The sequence below is a fragment of the Mustela putorius genome, unplaced genomic scaffold (genome assembly GCF_011764305.1).
Source record: "Mustela putorius furo isolate JIRA1106 unplaced genomic scaffold, ASM1176430v1.1 tig00000083_pilon_pilon_pilon, whole genome shotgun sequence".
NCBI classification, from domain to species: Eukaryota; Metazoa; Chordata; class Mammalia; order Carnivora; family Mustelidae; genus Mustela; species Mustela putorius.
Genome location: NW_025421273.1, coordinates 45,321,766 through 45,347,532, shown reverse-complemented (window position 1 = coordinate 45,347,532; position 25,767 = coordinate 45,321,766). Strand labels below are relative to the sequence as shown.

The 25,767-nt window shown below is 42.7% G+C and overlaps 1 protein-coding gene across 26 annotated transcripts in view; it reads right to left on the bottom strand.

Moving 5' to 3' along the window:
- LIMCH1 (LIM and calponin homology domains 1) overlaps positions 1–25,767 on the bottom strand; it is a 326,042-nt gene that overhangs the window by 80,229 nt on the left and 220,046 nt on the right. For 18 of the 26 annotated variants that reach the window (XM_013062177.2, XM_013062179.2, XM_013062180.2 and 15 more), the window contains exons 4-8: positions 21,577–21,683; positions 15,576–15,606; positions 13,491–13,601; positions 5,872–6,067; positions 598–850 (exon numbers count right to left, since the gene is read on the bottom strand). In XM_013062177.2, the coding sequence (XP_012917631.1) occupies positions 598–850; positions 5,872–6,067; positions 13,491–13,601; positions 15,576–15,606; positions 21,577–21,683 (698 nt within the window). Of the gene's footprint in view, positions 1–597; positions 851–5,871; positions 6,068–6,454; positions 6,691–13,490; positions 13,602–15,575; positions 15,607–21,576; positions 21,684–25,767 lie in introns of those variants that run through there. The other 8 variants (XM_045076858.1, XM_045076852.1, XM_045076873.1 and 5 more) reach the window with 5 other exon arrangements.

The following is a 25,767-nucleotide window of genomic DNA, read 5'->3' as shown; positions in this document are numbered from 1 at the left end:
GGGGAAATCCCTCCTTGCTTCTCCAAAGAGACGAGCAGCTTAATGTATCTTTCATTTACTAGGAGTTTCTCTCCATGTGATTCTGAAGCACGTCTCAGGCAGCCCATCCATACTTGAGCTTGTATCTAAATAATCATGTTATTTAGTTGTCTCGCAGAAAGATACGGCTTTCTGCACCAAATGTAACGGGAGCGGGAGTCAGGCAGTCTCCTCAGAAAGACATGGATGACAGATCTGCTCTCCCTGTCCTCTCACTAGAACCAGTTTCAAAAACGTGCTCATTTGACAAGGATCTGTTGAGTACCTACTGTGTGGCAGGCACCACTCTCGATGCCTTCACAAAGCTTAGATTCCATCATCACAGTCTCTCTCCAAAGAACCATCCTGCCTCCCGCCATTTGCAATCTTATGTCAAAAGTTCTAGAACGGTTATCTGAGCTCAATGGTGTGCCAAAGAACCAGCCTACCTCCCGCCATTTGCAATCTTACATCAAAAGTTCTGGAATGGTTATCCAAGCTCAATGGTGTGAGGGTGTTCTCATCCTTTTACTGCTAGTGCTCAAGCCAGGACTGGGGGCAGCCTAGCTCAGGCCTTACCTGAAGGGCCTCTCCCCACCGAGGGGGGAGGTGGCAGTATTCCAGCTCTTCCGATTTTCCTCTCGCTCTGCTTTCTTCTTCCTCAGAGGAGCAGGGACGTAGGCCGTCTGATTGCTTTTGTTCGGGAGGTACTGGTTAAAAGGCACTGCTGATTTCGGCTCACCATGGGAAGTCCGCCTTGCAGACATGTCATCCTTCTTCACATCTGGCAGCTTCCGGTGGGGCAAGTCGGGTTCAGAGTCACTTCCTCTCCCTGAGGAAGAGAGGATGGGTGCTGAGAACGTGTGCGGGGCTCACAGAAAAGTTCCTGATGGCCAGTCAGGATGTATTAGGGATGTGGTAGATCTGTGGGTTCTGAGATCCCTTCCTTAAATGATTCACTTAACATATCTTAAATTAGTCTATTCTGGGAAAAGCTCTGAGCTCAAATCAGGGGGAAAAAATCCAGTTGAAAAAACAGAGGTAAGCCTAATTGTATCTGAGAATTATGACTCATAACACATTTGCAGCAGAACGAGAGGCTACTAAGATTCTTCAAATCTTGAAAGAAAAGACATAAATCAACCGATGGAGTTTTTACTGAGCACCTGTCGTGGCGTGTCTTACACTGTGCTAGATACTCACAAATAAGAATTATAAAGGATTCTGTTTTATAAAGGAAATGTCATAAGATGACATTTTGTCTTGGAGGTACCTTTTTTTTTTTTTAAAGATTTTATTTATTTATTCGACAGAGATCACAAGTAGGCAGCAGGTGTTGGTGGGGGGGGGGTGGAGGCGAGTAGGCTCCCTGCTGAGCAGAGAGCCCAATGTGGGACTTAATGCCAGACCCTGAGATCATGACCTGAGCCAAAGGCAGAGGCTTAACCCACTGAGCCACCCAGGTGCCCCTTGGAGGTACCTTTAGCCAGTCTATGAAACACCTGAAGAATGTCAGTTATTTTCAAGGAGCCAAGACAGATAAGAAGAATAGGAATTCAGAAAAGTGGCAGATTGAGATCATACCAAGGGTTTGCCTTTCAGGAGGTGGTTTGATTTAAATAAGTGAGTATTCCTTTACATCAGAGCTCTTCCTAGTACCCATAGCTGGAAGCCATCTTTTCTTCTCATGAGCCCCAAGGCCCAGTCTATTCTTTTTTTGGGGCACGCTACCCTGTTGATCTTGTATTATTTATAGCATTGATCACAGCGTCTTCACACCCAGTGGGCGTCCTCAAATCATCCAATGAATAAATGAATTGGTTTGACTTCAACAGCATTTCAGGCAATGCAAAAGAATTGAATGTTGCCCAACCAGTTTGGGGGGGCAAGAGCCCCAATAATTATATTGTATCCCTGTTTCCTGTGTCTCATCTCACTTGACTGGTAAGACCTACGAGAGTGAAGCCGTCATTAAAACAAGCACTACCATTACAGAAGCTGCCACGGGAGAGTTGGTTGGAAACTCTTAATTAAGGAGAGCGATCTGTCCCTAGCAAGCTGTGGGCTCTGAGGCCGGTTCTATCACTCTTGCCCATTTCTTCTGTAAAAATTGGAATGAAATGATCTGCCCTGGAGATCAAATGATTTAATGGCTTTTAAAAGACTTTACTAGTTCAAAGCATTGACCATAAACAAGTTGCTCATTGTTGTGGAGGAAATATGCAGTTATGAATTATTCATGGCACTTGCATTTAGCCTCCCTTCTGAAGTTTTGACCATTTCGGTGCTTGTTGGTTTTTGATTCCTGGCTTAGCACCTTCCCACTCCGAGTCTTGTGTCAAGGGTATCCATCTGTCTCAGTGTCCCAGTGAAATGTTTAGAGGCCCCTGTGAGATGCTTTATAAACAAACGCTAACACTACCTTCCCTTGCCAGACTCCCAGGTTTGTTTCCTGGTTTGATATTATCCCCATTTTACAGAGGCGGAAACCGAAACTCAGAGAGGCAGAATGACTGATATGCAGTAGGTCAGGACTTCCGATTTCCATTCTCCAGACCCCGGCCCAAAGCTCCTTCCTGTGTGAGGCGCTTCTCTTGGAGAAATGTCCAAGAGACATTTCTTAAAGCATCCTGACTAAGGAAAGCACTATACTTTCTCAAATAAACGAATGAAAGAAAAGGATTCTTCCACTAACTGTGAGGGCTTAGTAAAGATTCAAGTGTTGTCTCCATTTTCTGATGCCTAAAATCCTATCATCTTTGAACCTTCTCTGTGTACAGTATCTAAAGACATATCATCTGTAATTATCTTAGTGAAAGTCTCAAAATAGGCTGTTTAACACATACACAGATCACCCTCTTCCTTCCCACAGTGACTCTTTGATAAATACCTTCAAGAGACAGTTCAAGAAAAGTTACTTTGCAGATGCCCAAGGTGAAGAGACTCAGTTGAAAGAAGAAAGTTTTCTGGACTTAGAAGCCAGGGTATAATTTTGGTTCTGTCCTACTAGCTGGGTAGCTCTGCAAAATTTAAGCCCTCCGTACCTCAGAGTCCTCACTGGACACGTGGAGACAATACCACAGCCCTCACAGGTCATTGTGAGGATTTAAGGGGATGGCGCAAAGCACTTAGAAGCAGCCGGTATGCCACACCCTTGGTAAACACTGGGAATCTTCTCGAAGGCCAGAACTTCAAAGACTTGGACCTCTTCCCGAAAACAGATATATACTACAGTGGCTTCGCTATTGATGCCCAAAGTAAGGAAATGACAATACAGCACATGACGATGATGACATTACTTTATCAAAGTCTGAGCCTACCATTTCAGGGACTACACTTCTCTCCCTTCTAGGAACTAGGAGGGAGCTTTGTTTTATTCCCCATATTTTGGCCATCTACACCCCTAGCCCTTGGCTTTCTCAACTTCCTCTAACACTTCAATTTCTCTCATTCCTTCTTTCTCTCCTTCAACTCATCTTTTCTATAAAAGAATATCCATTTAACAAAATGTATCATATTTCTAAACTGCGTTCTGAATTTTACAAGCATCGGAGTCAAAGGGTTTTTATTTCCTCTTCAGGGAAGTCTATTAAGTGACTTCAGGAGGACACTAGGAGACGTGTGGGGAGAACCGGCACCTGTGTAGCAAGACGGGTTGGCGGAATCACACAGCATCCTGACCAGGTCACTCTCAGGTGCAACCCGTAGAATCGTGGCACCTCTTAGGAGTGTGGCTCTTGGCTGTCCCCACTGAACGGGTCAGTGGGCCTCGATAATATTAAAATATTGGCCCAATATGTAACTGGAGAATTTTATGCTAAGATTTTCCCTAGTTGATTGTGAGTCCTTAGGAAATAAATTTTTAAGACTTAAAAAAAAAAAAGTTCTTCTGAATTTGAAAGTGGCAACCTTATGGATTAACATCATTAAAAATATACCACAAATTCTAATAAAATACAACATCTATTTGAATAAAATTATACTACTATTAAGGCAGATTTTTAAAAGTGTGTGTGTGTACGTGTGTGTGTGTATGTGTGTTAAATCTCATTAGGTCTTGATTCATTTTCAAGATCATAAGCCTGTAGGTATTAGGCTGCTTGGTAAAATGGACACTGTTCTGTGAGGCTTGATTTCCCATTATTCTTTACATGGAAAAATATTTATAAAAAGACTCTAGCTTATCAACCTTAATTGGTGCAAATGAAACTGTGCCTCAGCACATATTAGTACAATATTAGTAATTACCATCTCAAATCCCTTCAAGATGTCGCTCATTATAAACTCTAAATCCTCGAAGCTGTGACAGAATATAGGATCTATGTTACCACTTACAAAACCAAGAGGAAGAAAATAATATTTTTTTTTAAAAAAGCAATCAAAATAATATGAAATGGTCAGGTTCAGACAGGTTTTGTGAAAGGAAATCTACCTTTCGGTTATATTAGAGCTCATTTAGGTCATGTACTTGGTATTGTAACTTCTAATACTGTGGGTGGTACTTAAAATGGCATAGAAAATCTTAGAAATGTTTTTCAAGCAGCTCACAATGCACCATGGAATTCTTTTGGAGTCACATACTATGTGGCCCTGAGGCTAATCTATTTGTTGGGAAGCTGAAGTACTGAACAAAAAAGCATTAGTTAGGTCACTCCAGAATCTAAAAAATTTACTCGGTAAACAGAAGCTGTGGGCAAATTAGGTTTAAGAGTTTAAGTTTTGGACTCACACTTCTTTAGGCTAACATTGTTCTACTACTTAATGACAGCAATATTTGTCACTTAGGAACTTGAGGACAATTACTTAACCTCTGCACGGTTCATCTGTAAAATACAGATAAAGAATGTCTCACAGCCCAGGGTGGGGGTCGGGGGACTATGTACCTCTTTCATGCTCTGGACTAAGGACTAAGTGAGATGCTAGGTGTCAAGTAATTAATTCAGGACCTAGGCACATAAATACTCAAGTATTTTAGATAGAGTTTTACAGCTGAAAGGGATCTTTCAGCCATATAAGGGAATTTTCATCTCAGAGATAAGCTGTAAGTGTCTAGAAGTATTAGCATCAATCAAGCAATGCATTAAAAAAATAGAAACAAATAAAAAATACCCCAGCAGCCTTAGTGCCTTCCTGCAAGTTTATATATGCAGAACCAAGCCATTTTCCCTTCCTAAAAGTACAAAGCTACAAGCTAAGTGACATAAACAGCTGGAAAATACATATTAAATTTACATCAGGTTGCATGACCACAGATTTTTAAAGAAAAAAATGATCATTCCTTACAGGTGACAAAATCCACAGGATTTAACTCAAACCCAGACTCAGAACAAACAGGCAGTCTGGGTTGTGTACCTTGGGGGGGCCACCCGCACAGCTCCAGGCAACGGTCAGGTATCAGAAGCATCGCACAGATTGCCAAAACCTGGCCAATTCAAGCTTCCCGTGTTCCAGCACCTTCCTAAGTGTGTCTAGTGCATTTCCAGCTTGCTGTAAATTGCTTCATTTTCACTTCTGCCCTGTGGTACTCACATGCTTCCCTTCCTCATACCCAGAGCATATAAACCTTCAGCACACTTTATGAGCTAACGGCCAGCGGCATCTTGATTCACTGAGACCAAGGGGGGGATGAGGTAACGTATTTTCCAAGGAAAGAGAGGCTCCCTGAGGCAATACTCAAACTGCTGGTGCAGCCAAGCCAAATTCTAAGGACCACGAAAAATAATAATAAAAACACTTCTCTCCTCCCAGTTTAGAGTTACCGGGCCCCAGCAAGGTGGATATGGAGCCCGCCTTCTGTCCACGGGGGTGGATGTTCCAATCTAAGATGGGCAGTGCACGACATCTGCAACCTACCATCGCTGCTTCCCCTGAGGACTACATCTGGTGAAGGGGTCTGCCGGGAACGGGAGCCGAAGGAATCCAGGCTGTCGAAGGAGTCATCTCTGCCGTGGCGAGGGGGAGACAGGGAGTCGCTGCGCTCAGAATCCCAGCAGTCTATGTAGCCACTGTCTCGGATACTACGTTTAGGACTCTCAATGTCGTCGGTCTCCTGTCCAGAAATAAAACGAGAAGGATTACAGAGACACTTGAGCAACAGATGGAGAGCCTACGATACGAGGAAAACTGGGCTCTCGGGTGGACTTCAAAAGATCCCGCGTGTGGTGTCGGTATGGAAAAAAATTATGGCACAGATTATCATCTACAAGCCAGCATTTCATCCTTCTGCCCTTCCTGCTGCCACTTTCCCGAACAGAAGATCATGCACATTTCAAAAGATATTAAATAAATAAAAATAAAAATCCAAGTAACTCCCAGCCTACTGTTGAAAAAAAAGAAAAAAAAATAGAAGGAACGAAGAATAAAAAAGCTCATTAAGTTTGGAGTCACAAGAGTACAGTGACCGACAAAACCCAAACTAAACCCCCAAAACCTTAACCTTGACCTGTCTTTCGGAATCCATAGCCGCATGCCTGCTCTGGGACCCGGCCCCTGGTTTTCGGCCGCACAACTGCTCCTGGTTAGGCTAGCTGGCCAGTGCACACAGCATGTGTTTTTGCCGTGGAATCAGCTCTGTAAAGCCTGGAGCAGCACGCGTCCGTCTCCTGCTACCTTGGAGGGAAATTCTTGCTCTGAAAGGGAGCTGTCTTTCTGAGGCAGAAAGTTAAAAAAAAAAAAAAAAAGGCAATGAAAAATATGCAAAATGCTTTTCCTGATGCCTCAGAAGAATCCAGGCATGCTCTCGCTCTCGGCCAGCTCTTGGCGCTGGGGGAGCTGGAAGCACTCGCGGCTGACCCACATGTTCGGAGCACGGAGAACAATGACTGTCTTTGACAGCCTGTGATTATAAATTCTTTCCAGCGCAAGCAGCACATACTAAAACACTGAAACCCCAGCAGCAGAAAGGTCAGTCAAAGCCATCCTCACCCTCCTATTATAATACAACCCTTGTTCCCGCCAGTGTCGTCGCATTCATTACAATTGTCCGGGCTGGTGAAAACAAAAATAACTCCGGTCACTCAAAGATAAACCTCAATTTAATCTCCTCCAGACTGTGGCTTAAAAGCCGGGCTGCGGAGGATGCCGGCAGAGGGGCACGCTCTCGTCGGCAAAGACTGGAATGTCACCCCCCGGACGTCCTGGGACACTCTGGAAGGTCCCCTCCGCATTCCCGGTAGAGAGGAAAAATAAACAGATATTCTCTCCCTGGTAGCAATTTTGGAAACTGCTTGAACTGAATGATATGCCCACTGGAGCCTGTGCTGGTTTTCTCCATTCTCCCCAGTGTCCCTGACACACTCTCCCCACAGGAGGCATTTGGAGGGGTTGGGGTGGCTGTAATTTGCAAGGAGCATGGTGCAGAAGTGGGGGGGGTTGCCTGGAGAGAAGGGAGTGGGAGACAGAAGAGCGGGTCGGAGAGGAGCAGCCTGCAGCCTCCACCAGAGGCCCTGATGAGGGCCCCGGAAGATGAGGTTGTCAGACGGCCTGGGTGAGTGCAGCCTTCTAGACCCTCCATTGCAAGGCAGAAATTCCAGTTATGGAAATTAAGGTTGTTTACTTTTAGGTTAAAAGTCAACTGGGACATGAACAAAAAGCCAGGCCTGAGTAGCTGCAAAAGGAAGAACTCACTAAGTAACTGAAAGGTATACATTTGAATTAGATATGGTTTTGTGTTTAATTTCTTTGGAAATGCAAGCTATAATCGTGGGTTACTTATTCACCAAGAATAGGCCAAATGGCTAAAAAACATGAAGGTCACTCTTGTCGAATACTTACTATGTGTCTAGGGCTACACTGGGTACTTTTTGCACAGGTATTTAATCCTCACAACCCTACCACGGTGTGGTTACCATCATCCTCCTTTTTCAGAAGAGGAAAATAAGAATCAGAGAGGTTAAGTAACTTGACTGAGGTCACACAGGAAGCAGCAAAACTGTGATTCTAACACAGGATTCCATCTCCAAATCCCGAAGGGTAAAACCTGCCAATGTTTGGTCATCTTTGGCGTGGTCACAGTCACCATTGCCAGCATCACCTCTTCCAACTACAGGACATTCACTGTCTCCTTGTTCTGTGAACGATGCTAACCTGCGTCATGCCCCTTTCCTCAATGCTGTTTATGCCTACTTGACCAAGCTATAAATACTGCAAAACAGAGGCAGCTTAGGGCAGGTTAGAAGCTTAGGGCAGGTCTTAGAAGCGCTCCTGACTGGGTTTAAGTCTTGTCTCCTCCTCCCATCATCTGTAAGACCTCAGGCAAGTTATTTCAGTCTTCTTGCCTGATTTCAGTTTTCTCATCTGTTCAATGGAGCTAATAACACCACCCATCTTGCAGGACTGCTGGGAGGGTTAATCATGTTAACATACAGAGAGCATTCAAAAGAATGCCCAATGCAGAAGAGCTCAAAAAGTGTTTGCTATGGTGGGGTGCCTGGGTGGCTCAGCGGGTAAAGCCTCTGCCTTTGGCTCAGGTCATGATCTCAGAATCCTGGGATCAAGCCCCACGTTGGGCTCTCTGCTCAATGGGGAGCCTGCTTCCCCGCCTCTCTCTCTGCCTGCCTCTCCGCCTACTTGCGATCTCTCTCAGTCAAATAAATAAAATTTTTAGAAAAAAAAGTGTTAGCTGTGGGCTATAACTATTTCCATGTATTTGTTTGGATATGTAAATGTCAACACGTATCACACAGATTTTACGAATGTAGTTAAGGACACAAACTATATATGCACTGATCCTCTTCTATCTCCCTCTCCATTTGTGCCCCATAACTAGATGCCCTGGGCCTGGGTTCCCATCAGGGAGGGCAGATCCTCAGAGCGAGGCCACTGGTTATGTCTAGAAATGACACAGTGTTAGGAGCTCCTTGACTCAACGTGAAAGACTGGATTTTCAAGAAAATAATAATAATCAGAAATGCTCCTCCAGCGGCCCAAATGTCTTCCCCACCCGTACTACAAACCCACAAGAGAACAGACAGAAAGAAAAAGTCAACATGTCTTTTGGAGCTTCAGCTGCTTTCTCACAGCTTGTTATGGGAAAGAAAAACAGAAAAGCCATTCTGCTCACGACTGTGTAGAAAGCCAAGAGTAAAACCGCGGATCAAGCAAGAGCTGGAAGCCGAAAGACATGGCTAGTTTGAAAAGCGAAAAACAGGCCACCCGTGGTCCCCCTTGGCCAATCCGGTCCCTTAGAACCTCAGGTTTCCGAGGCAAGAAGCTGGTTCTTCAGCCAGAAGTAAAGACGGGGACATCAGCCAGACGGGCAATTTGACCGGGTTCCCTCAAGTCACCCAAAGTTAAGATTTTGGGGGAAGAACAAAAGCTATAAACCAGCACAAAGGCTAGTGTGGTCTAAATTCTCCTTTGGTGGGGTCTAGTTATGTCATCGATGCTTTTTATCCAGGATCCCAGGAGCATTTCACCTTCTACAGGGAGCACTTTAGGGATAGGAGACAAGACCCAAATCTGTCCAGTGTGCTAACTGCTCGCTGTTGTAGTAAACGTGTGTTCATGAATGTGGTGAGAACTAGCAACATCTATGGTGCTTTTGGATTGTTTCACTCATCTGTCCCTTTCTTACCCCTCTTTGTCAGAGATAATGAGAACCAGCGAAGGTTGCTGGGTGACTTACATACAGTATCTGAGAAACTCCACCGGCTTCTGTGTTACCGCTCAACATTTTCTGCTTCCTGTGTGATTTATAAAGTGGCTAAATCCTATTCTGGAGTGTTTTAGGGTTCTGTTTTTCCAGTCTGATGACCTATCTGCACCTGCCACACTCTGGTTGGGGAAGGTATTCACTGCTCAGATATTTACCGAGCACCTTCTATGTGTCCGAGACGGTCCTAATGCTGGGGACACAACATTCTGCAAAGCCAATAAATACCCTGTCCTCACAGGCCTTGTGTTCTAGCAGGAAAGACAAAAGAGAAACAGAAAAACTGATAAATGAATACAAAGTTGGGTAGTAAGTATTATGAAAAACTAAGGCAGGTTAAAGGAAGAGAAGCTGACGTTGGTTGTTGTTTTAGGCAGAGATCTGTCCTTGCCCGTCTCAACCCGCCCCCCTCTACCCCGCTGTTCTAGCTAATACCCCTCACCTCCTGAAACGGTAATGTATAGGCCAATCATGGTACCCATTACCCCTGGTTGCAGAGACTGGTTTGGGACGAGGACCCACACTGGGCTAGAGTACACCCCTAGGAATTTTACAGCTGGGCCTAGAAGGAAGAATGCCCTTCCTTTCTGGGCAAGGAGCTAGAATCAGGTAATCCTAGAGATGCTGTTGGCAGCTGATGCGAGACAATCTCAAGGAGAGGTAGGAAGAGCTGAGGAAGAGACATAAAATGGAAGAACCTAGACTGCTCATTTTCTAGCTCTAGTCCTCGAGATTCTAAGGCCTCCGTAGTCCCCATGATTCTTCCTTCAGTCTCAATGTTCTCACAGTTATGCCCCTTTGTTTCACTTTAGTGTCCCCTCTGCTGGAAGACCTGCTCTGACATATCCAGGCTTACTGAAAAGCCACTGTCACTTTGCTTTCAGAGATCTTTTTTTGGCATATAGCAACAACAACCTGCTATGAATACCCATTATTTGCCAGACGCTTATGCTAAGGGCTCTACACGTGTTTCAAGCTGAAGATTTTTAAATTATTTCTTAAAGATTTAATTTATTTATTTTTGAGAGAGAGAGAGAGAGAAAAGGTATGAGCATGGGGGAGAGGGAGAGGGAGAGGGAGTAGTAGTCTCCCCACTGAGCAGGGAGCCCTATGTAGGGCTCGGTCCCAGGACCTTGAGACTATGACCTGAGCCAAAGGCAAATGCTTAACTGACTGAGCCACCCAGGCACCCCTACAAGTGGATCATTTTTTTTTTTACATACATTTCTCTCACTAGAAAAATGAATATAAAATATTTCTGGCTAGTTTCCTTCGTGAAAGAAAAGATTTTCATTCCGAATTTGTTACAGCCTGTATCTGTGCCGAAGCAATTCTAGTTATCTCCGCAATATCTGCTCCCCATTTCTTCCCCAGTGAAAACACCCAAGTTTTTAGCTGAAATACAGTCTACCTTTCCCAAGTCTTTCCTTGCGGGTAGGTAGGGATGGGTAACCAAGTTTAGGTCAATAGGATGTGAGCAGAGGAGTAATGTATGACTCAGCACACACGTGTTTAAAGGGAGGGCAGAGGTCCTTCTCCTCATCCTGCCTCTCTCCTGGCTCAGCTGTGGATATGACAGGTAAAGCTGGTACAGCCATGGTGGGAGTTGAGAACCCAAGGACAGAGGATGTTGGAGTCAAAGGACAGAAGGACCCTGGGTCCCTGATGATCTCCTGCCCACTGCTCGTGTTCAGACCTCTTTTATGTGAGTTCAAAATAAAATTCATCTTATTTAAGCCACATTTAGAGTTTTCTGTCTGTCCCAGTCAAACCCAACTTTAATGGATAAAATGAGATAATATCTATTCCAGATAAACTAGTATCTCCAGGCATTGGATCTCTCTATCTGTGAAGTTCAGGTCAAGGACTCTCTACTTGATTCAGAGCCCTGGGAGTACGACAGCTGGCCATCCAGTGAAGCCAGCTGTGTTCGGTGATACGGAGTACTCGCTCTTGTCCTGTGAGATTGTACTACGTTCCTTAAAGAAAGGGAACAGCTGGTAGCAACGACTGGTCATTTCAAGGCAGCTGATGTAACAAGGATTAGCTCAGTATGGTCTCAACAGAAGGGGAGCTGAAGGAACCACAGCCGCTCAGAGTACAGAGGAGCTGGGCCAGTGGTGCGAGGGACTGTCCATGACGGGAATGAAAGAGGTTCCAAGGGGATCTAGCAAAGAAAGGGACTGTAAGGAAGGGCTTTTAAGACGAAGCATGAGAGACTGTGGACGCTGAGAAACAAACTGTGGGTATGGGAAGGGAGGAGGTGGGGGGCTGGGTGAGTGGGTATTATGGAGGGCACATAGCGCATGGAGCTCTGGGTGTGGTGCAGAAACAATGAATCTTGGAACCCTGGAAAAATTAAAAAAAAAATCAATAAGAACTAATAAATGAATAAATAAATAAATAAAATATATATATATATATATTTTTTTTTTTAATTTATTTAGTCAGAGAGAGAGAGCGAGAGCGAGCACAGGCAGACAGAGTGGCAGGCAGAGTCAGAGGGAGAGGCAGGCTCCCCGTGGAGCAAGGAGCCCGATGTGGGACTCGATCCCAGGACGCCAGGATCATGACCTGAGCCGAAGGCAGCTGCTTAACCAACTGAGCCACCCAGGCGTCCCGTATATATATATATATTTTTAAAGGAGGGGCGCCTGGATGGCTCAGTGGGTTAAGCCTCTGTCTTCGGCTCAGGTCATGATCCCAGGGTCCTGGGATCGAGCCCCACATTGGGCTCTCTGCTCAGCAGAGAGCCTGCCTCCTCCTCTCTCTCTGCCTGCCTCTATGCCTACTTGTGATCTCTCTCTGTCTCTATCAAATAAATAAATAAAATCTTTAAAAATAAAAAAATAAATAAATACTTAAAAAAAAAAAAAAGGAACACACAGGCAGGGACACATGATACATCCCACTGTATCATAAGAGTAAGAGTAAGGTAGGGGTTTGTTTCTTTGACAAACTCCTACCTTACTCTTTCCCATAACCAAATAAACAAATAAAGCTTTAAATACTCTAAAAAATATTTTCTGAATCTCCAGGTCACCCGAATACAATAGCTGTAAAGTGCACATCTCCAGAGAGAATGCCTCTAATTCATCTCTAATTCGTCAGCGCCTGTCCAGGGTGGATGGCCAGACAAGAACTTGGCAGACATGACCTCACCCACACCAGGGCCCTGACGGGTAAGCAAAATGACCTTTAGGACAAATGCAGAGCAAGTCTTCATTTTTGTATAATACTGTATTGTTTAATTCGGGCTTTATTTGCCCAAGAAAACAAGTGCAGAGCTCTCTGGCATACAAAGCCACATACTGATGGATTACATTTGCTCTTTTGTAATTAAAGTCGGAGAGAACTCAGACCTTCCATTCTCTGAAGGCTATGAAAGTTCAGGTGGGTCTGGGACACTCAAGGCAGAGACCGCATTGGTAAGAGGAATCCTTTCCTTGAGGGCAGGAAGTCTCCGGTCTGTGCAGTTTCACCACACTGAACTGTAAGGATCTTAAAAAGGAGCAAATTGTGGGGCACCTGGATGGCTAAGTTGGTTAAGCATCTGCCTTTGGCTCTTGATCCTGGGGTCCTGGGATCGAGTCCCACATGGGGGGGTCTCTGCTCCACGGGGAGTCTGCTTCTCCCTGTGAACTCCCCCCACCTCCCATGCCCTACTCCCTCCACACCTCCTCTCCAGCTCATGCTTATACTATCTCTCTTTCTCTCTCTGAGATAAAGAAATAAAATCTTAAAAAAAAAAAAAAAGGAAGTGAATGTGTTGATTTCCCATCCTTTGTTAATGTCTTGGGATAAAGAAAAGTCAAGTTACCTTTCTCATCTGAGCCAGCAAGCCTTCGAACTCCTTCAGGTTCAGCGTCGTGCCGCTATAGGACGCAGAGCTATTTGCTGCTTTTCCCAGCCAATAAATGGTAACTAATACCTGCAAAACAAAACCAGGCACTAGAGCAGGAGAATTTTCCCTCAAGAATGACTTTTAAACTAAGGAATCAACAGTGCACCACTAAGAGCAAAGCAGGAAGGAGAGAATGTGCAACACTGATTTACAAAACCCAGCAACCATGAGGTTCCCCTTCAATGTAAAATCATTTTAATAAGAATCCAATGCTCTATCAGTCAACACACACATGATTCAGTAGTTAAAATAAAGCTCCACTTTTAGGAAAAGTTTGGTTGTAAGAAAATGATCTCTAAGACAGCAAGAAGGGAAAGTAAATTCTCCAAATTCATTTTTCTGTAATAAAGTTTGCAAAAATTTTCAGAAACTCTGGCTCTTTACTTAGATGAGCATGAAATAGATTGTCAGTTCCTTCCAAAAGAAGTGCTGTTAAAGGCTTGCAATTCCTACTTGTGGGCACAGAAATGCTAAGTCAAACTATCCTGCTAAGTCCATCAGCAAAACCTCAAAGCAGAGATCCAGGCTAATTAGTGATTCATAGCACAAGAACACCACCATGTATCTAATTGAAATCAGAAGAAACAATGTAATCCAAAGTACGATCTTTAGCCACCTAACTTTGGGGGAGAGTCAGATTCCCACTCCTCAGAGATGGGAAATTTTCAGCTTGGACAAAATTATTGCCAATTAGATAACCTTGGATGCTTACAAATGTCCATGAACGTTCAACAGTCTGAAGCTACAGTCCTTGGGTCATTTTTTTTTCTGTCTTTCCAAAAATTTGTGCACAAAACCAAATGCTCTTTACAGTGATTATTCCATGAAGCCCAGAAGGCTGAAGGTGAGCTCCTTAAAAGCTGAATTCTTTGGATCTGAAGCTTACGGAAAAGCTATTATTTTATTTTCACATTTGGTCTTATTGCTTCAATCAGGAGGGAAGTGCTTGTTGTACTTGCCTTCCACGTGCTAGATCACGAAAGATATGTGTACATGGTTCCAGGTGGGAACACACCCCAAATATGGTTATGGGTATCAATGCTACGATGTGATTCGGTTTTCTACCTCTGTGGGAAAATCGCACTTCAGGAATCCTTCAAGACTTCCAGAAAGTCTTTTTAACATTGCTCGCTTACAAATAAATTTCCAGAGAAGAGACAATTCCAGACGGCAGGACGCTAACTAGGACCGTGAAATAACTAATGTGTGCTAAGAGTGCGAGGCCATTTTGGAAGGTGTAACAGGAAAAACATAGAACTGTGTTGTGTTTTAGATTATGGGTTTTCTGATTTAAGACTGCATGATGAAAAATGGCATATATCCCTAGTTGTACAGAGGGAGGAAAGGAAGACAAGGATGTATTTGTCAATCAAATGTAACAGCAACCTGAAAATTTAAAAAAGGAGGGGTCGGTTGCAGCCAATTTTAAATTTTATATATAGGAGGTCATTTTTTTACATTCCTCAATTTAAACTTAAAATAAAAAGATACTACTTGTTCTTTGAAAATAAGATCCAACTCCAAAAAGTTGATTTTGGGGAAGTGCTCATAAAAACAAAACATTTAATAAGGAAAAAAAAAAAAAACCCAGAAAAAGTGCAGGCCCATGACAGTCAACACGATTTATATCACGCTGATCTTTTCCCTAAAAAATTGTGCCCAACTGCTTTATTTACTAACCCCACCAGTGCCAGCTGACAGAAAGGAACTGATGTTCGTGCTGAGACAGATCATCTTGTGGCTAAACAATGGAATTATAGAGAGCAAGCTTTCATTTCTTTGCTTCTAGAACGAGCCCTTATTAGAGAGACCTCCCCCATCTACATTTGGTATTTCTGTCACAGTGCTCGAATGTTCCATCCGGGACACCTCTACTCATTTGCGGAGAACTCTTCCAAACAAGCCCATACAACAGTCTCTGGAGCTAGGAGCTACATTTTACCCTTGAGCCATCAAAGTGAGGAGGAAAAACTTTTTGAAAAGCAAAGTCAAAACACTTACATTTTTCAGTTTCCTACTGTAATCAAGGCTCCTAAAGAAGGAAGAAGAAGAAAAAAATCTGGTCAGAATGGCAGTAGCTTCATGATCATCCCTTACACACCTCTAAGATGTATGCAAAGCCAACAAATGTAATGAAATCTGCAGAATATAGTATTTTCCCTAAGGTCCATATTTAGCGATTTCAGGTACTGAATAAAATCTTCAGGGAACCAAATGTAGAAGGACAGGATGGAATTAAACTTCCAAAATGCCCCGTGAAAAGACGAATGCTTTGTAACATCTGTAAAATGAAGGATTCCACCGAAAACTGGAACACTTGATATCTGTATTCTTGAAGCTCAACTGTTTAAAGTAAAATTTGCGCCTTGATTAAAGCCCACTGTCAAATCGGAATCTGACTACATTTTCTAAAATCTTCGCACAACTAGTACCTTTAAAAAAGGTCTAAAACTTCATAAAATAGACCTGAAAATACACATGGAAGATGCAGCTCTATGCAAATATTTGTTCCTATCTGCCATGGATATAAATCAGTATTGGGAATTAGCCATAAGGAGGAAAATATGTGTGTTACGTTTGAATAGACACATTTGAATAGACATTCTTAAAAATACACGAATGTTTACTCTCAAACTATAAACAAACAAACAAAAAAAAGCTAGTTGGTGGTACTTTTGAAATATTCATAAAGGGAAATATAAAAGTTTCCACAAAATTATTCCAAAGTTTCTTGAACAGGTCAACAAATACATGCTAGGAAGAACAAAACAAACATTTCTTTACCCTGAGTAACTTCAGTTGGGGCGGGAGTGGAGGAAGAGAGAATGTAATTCTAGCGTATAAACTGGTCAGGAATTCTTTCAAGGATTTAGACCCCTTTACTTCATTGCTGCATAATCTTTTTTTTTAAATTAATTAATTTATTTATCTGAGAGAGAGAGAGAGAGAGCGCGAGCGAGCAGGGAGAAGAGGGAGAGAGGATCCGAAGCAGACACCATGCTGAGCTCAGAGCCTTTGGCCGGGCTCAACCCCATGACCAGGAGATCATGACCCGAGCTGAAACTGAGAGTTGGATGTTTAACTGACTGAGCCAAGGTGCCCCATTGCTGCATATTCTGACCCAAAGAACATATGAAGGACTAGGTGAACAATTTTAAGTCAACTGAAATTTCAGGGAATAGAAAACAATGTAGTATATACTAAGGAGATAAACCCATCAATGGACTTGGATTGAAGGAAACATCGGGTTAATTTGGATTTGACTATAAGAGAATGTTTTCAAGTTTATCATTTTTTAAATAATTTTTAAATTGTTTTATAAACATATGATGTATTATTAGCCCCAGGGGTACAGGTCTGTGAATTGCCAAGTTTACACACTTCACAGCACTCACCATAGCACATACCCTCCCCAGTATCTATAACCCCACCACCCTCTCCCTACACTCCTCCCCCCATCAACCCTCAGTTTGTTTTGTGAGATTAAGAGTCTCTTACGGTTTGTTTCCCTCCGGATCCCATCTTGTTTCATTTATTCTTCTCCTACCCCTCAAACACCCAATGTTGCATCTCCACTTCCTCATATCAGGGAGATCATATGATAGTTGTCTTTCTCTGATTGGCTTATTTCGCTAAGCATGATACCCTCTAGTTCCATCCACGTCTTTGCAAATGGCAAGATTTCATTTCTTTTGATGGCTGCATAGTATTCCACTGTTTGTGATATATATATATGTATATATATATATCACATCTTCTTTATCCATTCATCTGTTGATGGACATCTAGGTTCTTTCCATAGTTTGGCTATTGTGGATATTGCTGCTATAAACATTTCAGTGCACATGCCCCTTCGGATCACTACGTTTGTATCTTCAGGGTAAATACACAGTAGTGCAATTGCTGGGTCATAGGGTAGCTCTATTTTCATCAGGTTTACTATTTTTAACAGAAAAAAATATAGCATTATCTGCTGGATATTTGCCAGGATTTTTTTAACTTAGAAAAATCCCAATGGAAAGAAAAAGAAATCTATGAAAGATTTGAAATTTTAGTGAAAAGTAAATTAAGAATAAGGAACATAAACATTTTCTGCATTGATAATAAAACTTCATGGACTAAAATTGTGACCCTGTTCTAAAAAAAAAATCATGCTTGACACATAGTAGGAGCTCACAAAATATTTGTTGAATGACTTCTACCTCACAACCAATTACATGAAAATGCTTCCAAATTTTTCAAGAGACATATTCGGAAGCAATCCAAAACCTTCCCTCATTTTCATCCAATTGCTTCAATTCCCTGGAATAATACTTGTTGCATTCCCTTCTGAATTGTGCTGTCATTTCCCACCAAGGTCATCTGGCATCCATTACAGGTAGAGTTCACAAAATTACACATGCAGTAATCATCTGCAGCTTTTCCCTCTACTTCTTTTCCTCCTTCTCTTCTTCCTTTCTTTTTCTTTCTTTTTTCTCTTTCTTTCTTTTCTCTCTCTCTCCGTCCGTCCCTCCCTTCCTCTTTTCCTTCAGTCTACTCAAGTTACTTCTCAAAAATTAAAGAAAAATTACCTACAATAAAAGCTAAACTAAAGAGATTTTTTTTTTTTTAATAAAAACAATAGCAGGGAAGCATCAACATTTGCTCTGTGGGATTTACCCCTAGACCTTATTGCTTACACTATTAATTGCTGGGGTCAGTGGGATGTTTTCTATCTGTGCGAATGTTCTGCTCAGCTCTCAGAGGGTAAAGCAGAAGAATGTAGTGGTTCGACTTTACTCTACCATGGCTAGGAAGTCTACATATGTTGCAAATGTCCCCCCGTCTGGTGCCAAACGAAACCAGGATCATTTACAGAAAAGTTGTGAAGAAAGAGTGTATTCCGTGCCCTGCCCGTCACTGAAACTAGAGATGTTTTTCTCAGTACTATAAATGAATTTATGGCATAACTTGGATGTAAAATTCCTTATGTTCTTCTAGATACTCAAACTGTGAAATGAACATTTTTCTCCATAATTAATCCAGGTTTGGCATCCTACAATGCTTGTGGACTGTTCCTCCCACCACACTCCTTCTTGCTCATCACCCTTCTAACACACCAGATACTTGTCTTTTTAAACATCAAGTTTGTTTCTCTTCCCCAGCCTTGCTACTTGATCTTCCTCTGCCTTGAGTGCTCTACAGGTCTTGCCATGACTGGTTCTTGCTTCCTCCCACTCATGTCTCCATCCAGAGCCTTCAGCTGAAAGGCCACTTCTTCAGAGAAGTGGCTTGACCACTTCTGGACTGCTATCTTCTTCTTCCCCAGTTTTATTGAGATATAATTGGCATACGACATGGTATAAGTTAAAAGCACACACACGGTGATTTATGTACATATTGTGATGGTCACCATTTTTCACGCCATCTTTTCCCTCCTTCTTAGCACTGATCACTCCCTGCAGTTATCTTTTTGATTTGCTTGTTTATTACTTATTTCCTGACACTGCATGTAAATTACACGTGAACAGGAAGCATTGGCTATCTTGTTCATTCCAGTTGTCTGTTGACCAGAAAGTATCTGACACCTAGTAGCTGCTCAGTAAATAGTTACTGAATGAATGAAAAATGATAAAATCATAGGGAAAAGTGGCAGAAAAGCACTGCTGAAAGAAAATAATAATGCTCAAGTAAAAGAAAAACTAAAAAGGAAGAAAATGAGGAGAAAGAATCCAAAAGAGGCGAGAGAAGGAAAGACAGGATAAAGAAGGAAAGGGAAGCACAGGGAAGAAAAGGAGATGGAGAAAGATGCAGCTGGAAAGATATAGAAAAATGACAGAGGGAAAGACACAGTAGAAGGAGAAGCCAGTAGAGTAATAGAGACATGGCAGTGTCTGTGTGCCATTCGTCTAAGGGACTTCTCCTCTTTGTGCTGTTTTCTGTGCCTTTTTCTTTGGAAGTTGGCTGAACCATCTTCCCAGATCTGAGCAAGCAGTGCACTGAGCAGGTTTTAAGTAGCATCATGCCTGTGAAGGCATTCTGTCCCATTCCGTCTTATAGTTGAAGACCCAGAGCCCTACTGAAGGAAAGGAATTTGCTTAGGATTGTATGCCTAGGGAGTAGCAGATTGGAGCCAGATCGCTGATTTCCTAATGCCCAGTTTTTTGTAGATAAGCAATAAAGGTAATATAAATTCTGAATTTCTAAAACCAAACTCCCTCAGAATTCTCCTGGTTTAGGGACATGTGGATTTAGAGTAGCTCCCCCCAAAAAGGAAAATGCAGCTGCCAACACCATCAAAACAAACTTTTCTCCACTATCCAAGCAATGAGTGTGTGACTAATTGTTATGATGTCATATAGTTATTATTGTTTCTGGTCACTTGCCACTCAAGTGAAACTATAAATATCAGATGAGTCAGAAACCATTTCCTAAAATGAGTAATTTATAGAGACTGGATTTAGGTGTAGTAATACTGGAGCATGTGATGTCTAAAATAAGGTGGGGGAGGGCGCCTGGGTGGCTCAGTGGGTTAAGCCTCTGCCTCCGGCTCAGGTCATGATCTCAGGGTCCTAGGATCGAGTCCCGCATGGGGCTCTATGCTCAGCAGGGAGCCTGCTTCCCCCCCACCCCCTGCCTGCCTGCCTCTCTGCCTACTTGTGATCTCTCTCTGTGTGTCAAATAAAAAAATTAAACTTAAAAGAAAAATGAGGTGGGGGTGCCTGGGTGGTTCAGTGGATTAAGCATCTGACTTCAGCTTGGGTTATGATCTCAGGGTCATGGGATCCTGTCCTAGGGCTCCGTTCTCAGTGGAGAGTCTGCTCCTCCCTCTCTCTCTGCCCCTCCCCCTGCTCATGCTTTCTGAAATGAACAAATAAGTAAATATCTTAAAAATGAAGTTTATGGTGGTTTTCCATATTCGAATGCCATAATTTGTATTCTATTTTTGCCGCTAAGTAAAATTTTTCCAGGAGAAATATTAAAGGCACATTTACAACAGAGAAGTGTGATTTTTATATAATCAGTCACGGCTGACTCTCCCTTATTCCCAGTCATGAATCATAAACTCCAATATAAACTAACTTGATTTCATGCAGTAGTTTCCATTTTTTCCCCCCAGTCAATATTGGCAAAGAGTATCAAATTAAGAGCTCTGAATTTTGGCTTCTCTCCCTTTTCTGTACCTCCATGATCAAATGACCCAAAAGTGATCAAAAGAAGTGTCACCAATCCACAGACCCTCTCTACGTAATTAAGTTTATTATTAAGGCATGTTCATGCCCAATATTATCGGACTGAAGTGGAACATGTTTCGTATGAAACGTGTAGAGTGGGAAGGATTTGTAGATAACGTAAAGTCGTCTCCGCCATCTCCTAAGGGCCTTTCTTCTCTCTACCCTGGTCAACAGCGACTCTCTTCCAGAGAAACACATTGGCTTTTCTCTCGCTGTGCCATTCTTTCCCAAAAATTCTTTGGCTCAGTGAGTAGACACAGTCAACAACAGTCAAATGGCCAATGATCCATCTTCAAAGAACCCGATCACTGACATATGGGAAAACAGTTACAAATGTAAATGAGGAAGCAATTCCTCCATAATCTATTGCCCTCTTTGCATAATAAACAGTTTGGATCTGTTTACCAAGTTTGCAGGCTTCCAAGAGCCTATTCAAATGCCCAACTTGAGTGAATGAAGGCTTTCTGTCTAACACACACAGATTCTGTGCATATTTCTCTCTTGCCTCTCCCTCCAGTGAGTCTCACTTAACAATTTTCTCCTCTTTAACATTCTAACTCTCTATGTGTGACTTTCGCATTTCAAAGAAATTACATTTGACCTGAATGAAAGCTATACACGGAGGGAAGGCCACTGTGTCTTGTTTCGAAAGCCCGATTTTTACCTTCACATTTTTATTTTATTAGACATGTCCAATACTTGGCCTCTTAGCCCTTACAACATTATCACAAAGCTACAAATCAAACCATAACTAGGTTTCGCTTAAACATAAATATCGTGTTACTTACTTGACTGTTACTCTGTTGGACGTATCCTGTAGGTCACTAGGGTCAAAAAGTTGAGATTCTCTAAGGCCAAGCTCTTTACAACCTCTTAAGAACAAGATGATATTGTCCTAAAAGGGAAAAAAGAAATCCAAGTCTATGATATTTTATATTATCTTTATGAACCAGCCCCTCCTCTTTAATAGTTCAAATTACCAGACAGATGTCAGTCATCATGACAGCAAGAGTCAGATCTAACTTTTGGCTTGTTGGATAATAAAATCATACTTGGTTAGGATATGCCAAGGTAAACAGACACTTTCAATCTTCTAAAACCACAGCCATGCCCAATTCATTTTTTCCTCTTTACCTTAACACATTTGTATAAAACTGCAAGTAAAATATCACTGTAAAGCAGAACATCGCATCTTTGGGGGGCCAGTACTCATAGCCAGGGAGCCCCTAAAACTTCCAAGTTTTGTCCATGTCTTATTGCTAGAGCTTGGTTCAAACACTAATGTATTTTTTCAAAAATTGGTTTTAGTAGCCAAATGTCATCAACAGGTTCTTTAGATTGACCTTTCTAAGTATATTCTTTTTTTTTTTTTTAAGATTTTATTTATTTATTTGTCAGAGTAAGCACAGGCAGACAGAGTGGCAGGCAGAGGCAGATGGAGAAGCAGGCTCCTGCTGAGCAAGGAGCCCGATGTGGGACTCGATCCCAGGATGCTGGGATCAGGACCTGAGCCAAAGGCAGCGGCTTAACCAACTGAGCCACCCAGGTGTCCCTCTAAATATATTCTTTATCAGCAGGTTTTGAGTGATAATACCTCTCTGTGGACTATGAATTGAGTTAAATGGGAAAAAAAAAAATTAGACTGGGAAAATGGGAAAATTTAGACTTAATAGTGAAGGGGGGAAAGAGGAGCAAGGAAAGCTTTGGAAAATAATGCAAAAGACCTTTTCAGAGTGAACATTTTCTCCAGCAGGTACATATTTTCTTTGAACTGGCAGGTATCAGGCACAACTGAGAATTAAGGGTCCTGCCCTTCATCTGTTGGGAGTCAAGAAAAAGCAGATGGCTCTGGAAGGGATTACAACTGTGGGTCACTCTTTTGGAACACCAGGGTATTAGCAGCAGCCTGCTGGGTTGCAAGTTCCTAATTGTCCTCTTCCTAGAAGGTTTCCAACAGCTAACTGGTCCCATCAGTCAGAGAAGAATAATAAAGATTGGCTCCTGGAGGGCCAGACCTGTGTGAATCCATTTGAAAACTCTAAGAAAGTTGCTACAAAAATCAGAAATGATGGTGATAGTTACTGAATCCTATACTTATGCAAGCACAGTGCGACAAAGCAAACAAAAGGCATGGTATTTCCCAATCACCCAGTCTACAGGTAAGATTCTAAGATGACCAGAACGCTGCTTCCTGGCGTATGCACCCTGCATAATCGCCTCCCTTAGAGAGCAAGTAGGACCTGTGAATGTGATGGGTACCACTCTGTGATTACCTTGCTAACCAGTGGGCTCTGAGTTAATCAAAAGGAAGATTATCTGATTGGGCCTGACATAATCAGGGGAGGATTTCAAAGAAAGTGAATAGAATTCCTGGTGGCCAAGAGGTCTATGGCTGCAAGGAGATGGATTCTGCCAACACCCACATAAGCTTCCAAACCTATCTGAGGTTTGGAAGCTCAGATAGAACGTCAGCCCCCACGATCATCTTGATTTCAGCCCCTTGAGACTCTGAGCAAAGGTCATGCCATGTCCATACTTCTGATCTACAGAAACTAAGATAAGAAATGGATGTTGATTTAAGCCTCTAAGCTTATAGTAATTTTTTATGCAGCAACAAAAAATTAATAAACACAAGCACAAAACAGTAAGAGTAATAGCAATAAATCATTAACCTTTATATAAGTGTTATATGCCAAATATTGCCCCAAGAGCTTTATATATGCTCACTCATGTAATCCTATACAACCTTGGTAGGCACTTAGTAGGCACTTACTATCATCCTCATTCATGGGTGAACAATCTGAGGCACAGAACAGTCAAGCACCTTGCTCAAGGTCACACAGCCAGCAAACGATGGAGGTGCCAACAAATGGTATATAAGACAAATGGAAGCATCAAATCTGAGGCTGGCACCAAAGGAAGTTAGGGGCTAATCACAGAGGGCCTTGACGGCCGCAGAAGGGAGGCTGTGGAAATCGGAGAGGGGCTGTAATCTGAGAAACGATGCTCAGATCTGCAGCAGAAGCAGACTGCTGGGGGCAGGCACAGGGGAAGGGAAAGGGTATGAAGGACTTCAGGGGATTCAGACAGGAGGCAGGGGAACCCATGAGGACAGACCACAATCTCACCCCCGTCCACATGGAGGGTGGTCCCTCCCAGAATGCCTTCTTTCCCGTGTTTTTCCTGCGTCCCTGGATTTTCTTCAGCAGTCACAAGACCCAGGTCACTCACAAGCCCTCTTGGAGAATGACAAGGAGCTGGTCATAGTGCGAAGTTAGCCAAACCCGGTCAGGCTCTCCTTCAATTACTTCGTGTGTTTTAAAATTATCAAATTTTTCCTTGAAGTTTTTTTTCTATTCCCCCCACCCTCACACATGTCCAGAGCTTTATTGGATGCTCACGTGCATCTCTTCCATGGCAGGCAACTGTCTTCCTGGTGGGTCTGTGAGCTCTGAGGGCTTCTTTCCCAGAGGAAAACAATGGACGGGTCTTGGTATTCTCTGGGAGTCGTCTGGGCTCACAATAGGACTAACCTGTGATCAGCTTGGAGACCCTTAAGAAGCATGTGACTGTGGTACCTTAGTTCCTTAAGAAAGGCAAGCAGGTGCCCTTCCCTTACGCCCTCCCAGATGTGCCCTCGAGTACCACCCTATCTTCATCACACAGACTGCAACCGCCATATTGCCTGCTGGGCTGGACACTTTGGACTGGGAGATTTAAGGAACTTCAGGTCTCCTGCTAGCCCCTTTCTGCAACCTGATGACACTGGACGGGAGCCAGACCCAGTAAGAAGAAAACCAGAAGAAAATGCTCCACAGGCAAGAGCTAACAGGGGCAGCAGCCAGAGTAGGTAAACATGACTGTGCCTTTAATTACATAAAATGCATCCTGCAAATTCCCACCTGCCTTGATCTTCGCACTGAGATTTTTCCACATTTACAGTTCGAAGCAAAACCCACATCTTAGTGTGTTAGCTCCAGAAGCCAAGCAGTACAACACGTCTCAAACCCGCAGGAGGAGAAGTGAAAGTCACTGATTTACAACAATGACCATTATATTAGCTCTCATTATCATAGTATTACAAACCTATTAAAACTTAGGAAGGCTTCAAAAAAAGTGTTTAAGGGACTCTTCAAAAAAGTCAATGTCATTAAAAAAAATTGGACAGGACAGAGACATGAGGGCCAAATGTAACTGATGACTTCTAATTGGATCCTAGAGGCAAAAAGGAATATAAGGCCATAAACATCTAATTTAAAAGCAGACTGTATGTTGGATGATATTGCTGAATGCATGTTAATTTTCTCAGGCAGGATGATGATGATATTGCAATTATATAAGAGAAGGCCTTCATTTTTAAGCAAATATATACATTATTTAGGGGCAATTTATCATAATGCCTGTGACCATTTCAAATGGTCAGGGGAAAAAAATAAGGGTATGTGCATATAAGAAAGAGAGAGAGAGAGAGAAAATGTTTACCCATCATGGAAAAAGAGACAAAGCAAATATGGCAAAATATTAGCAATTGGTGAATCTAAATTAGGGATTGGTGAACTTTTTCCTGTGAAAGCCTAGGTAGTAAATATGACTTTGTGGGCCTGGAATGGTCTCTGTCAGAATGACTCAATTCTGTCACTGTAGCCAGACTATGCGTGAATGAATGAAAGCAGGTATATTCTGACACGTCTTATTTACAAAAGCAGGCCCTGGGCTGGATTCGGCCCACAGGTCCTATTCCAGGAGAGTGAGGTGCAGGGATTCATCATGTCACGCTTTCAACTTCTCTGTACCTTTGAACACTTTCCAAAAAAAAAGGTTTGATGAGAAGGTTTTTTTAAATGTGTAGAAGCATGGGACGCCTGGGTGGCTCAGTCGGTTAAGCATCAGACTCTTGGTTTCGGCTCAGGTCATGATCTCAGGGTTGTGAGATCTCGCGCGTGTCGGGCTCCCTGCTCAGCATGGATCTGCTTGGGAGT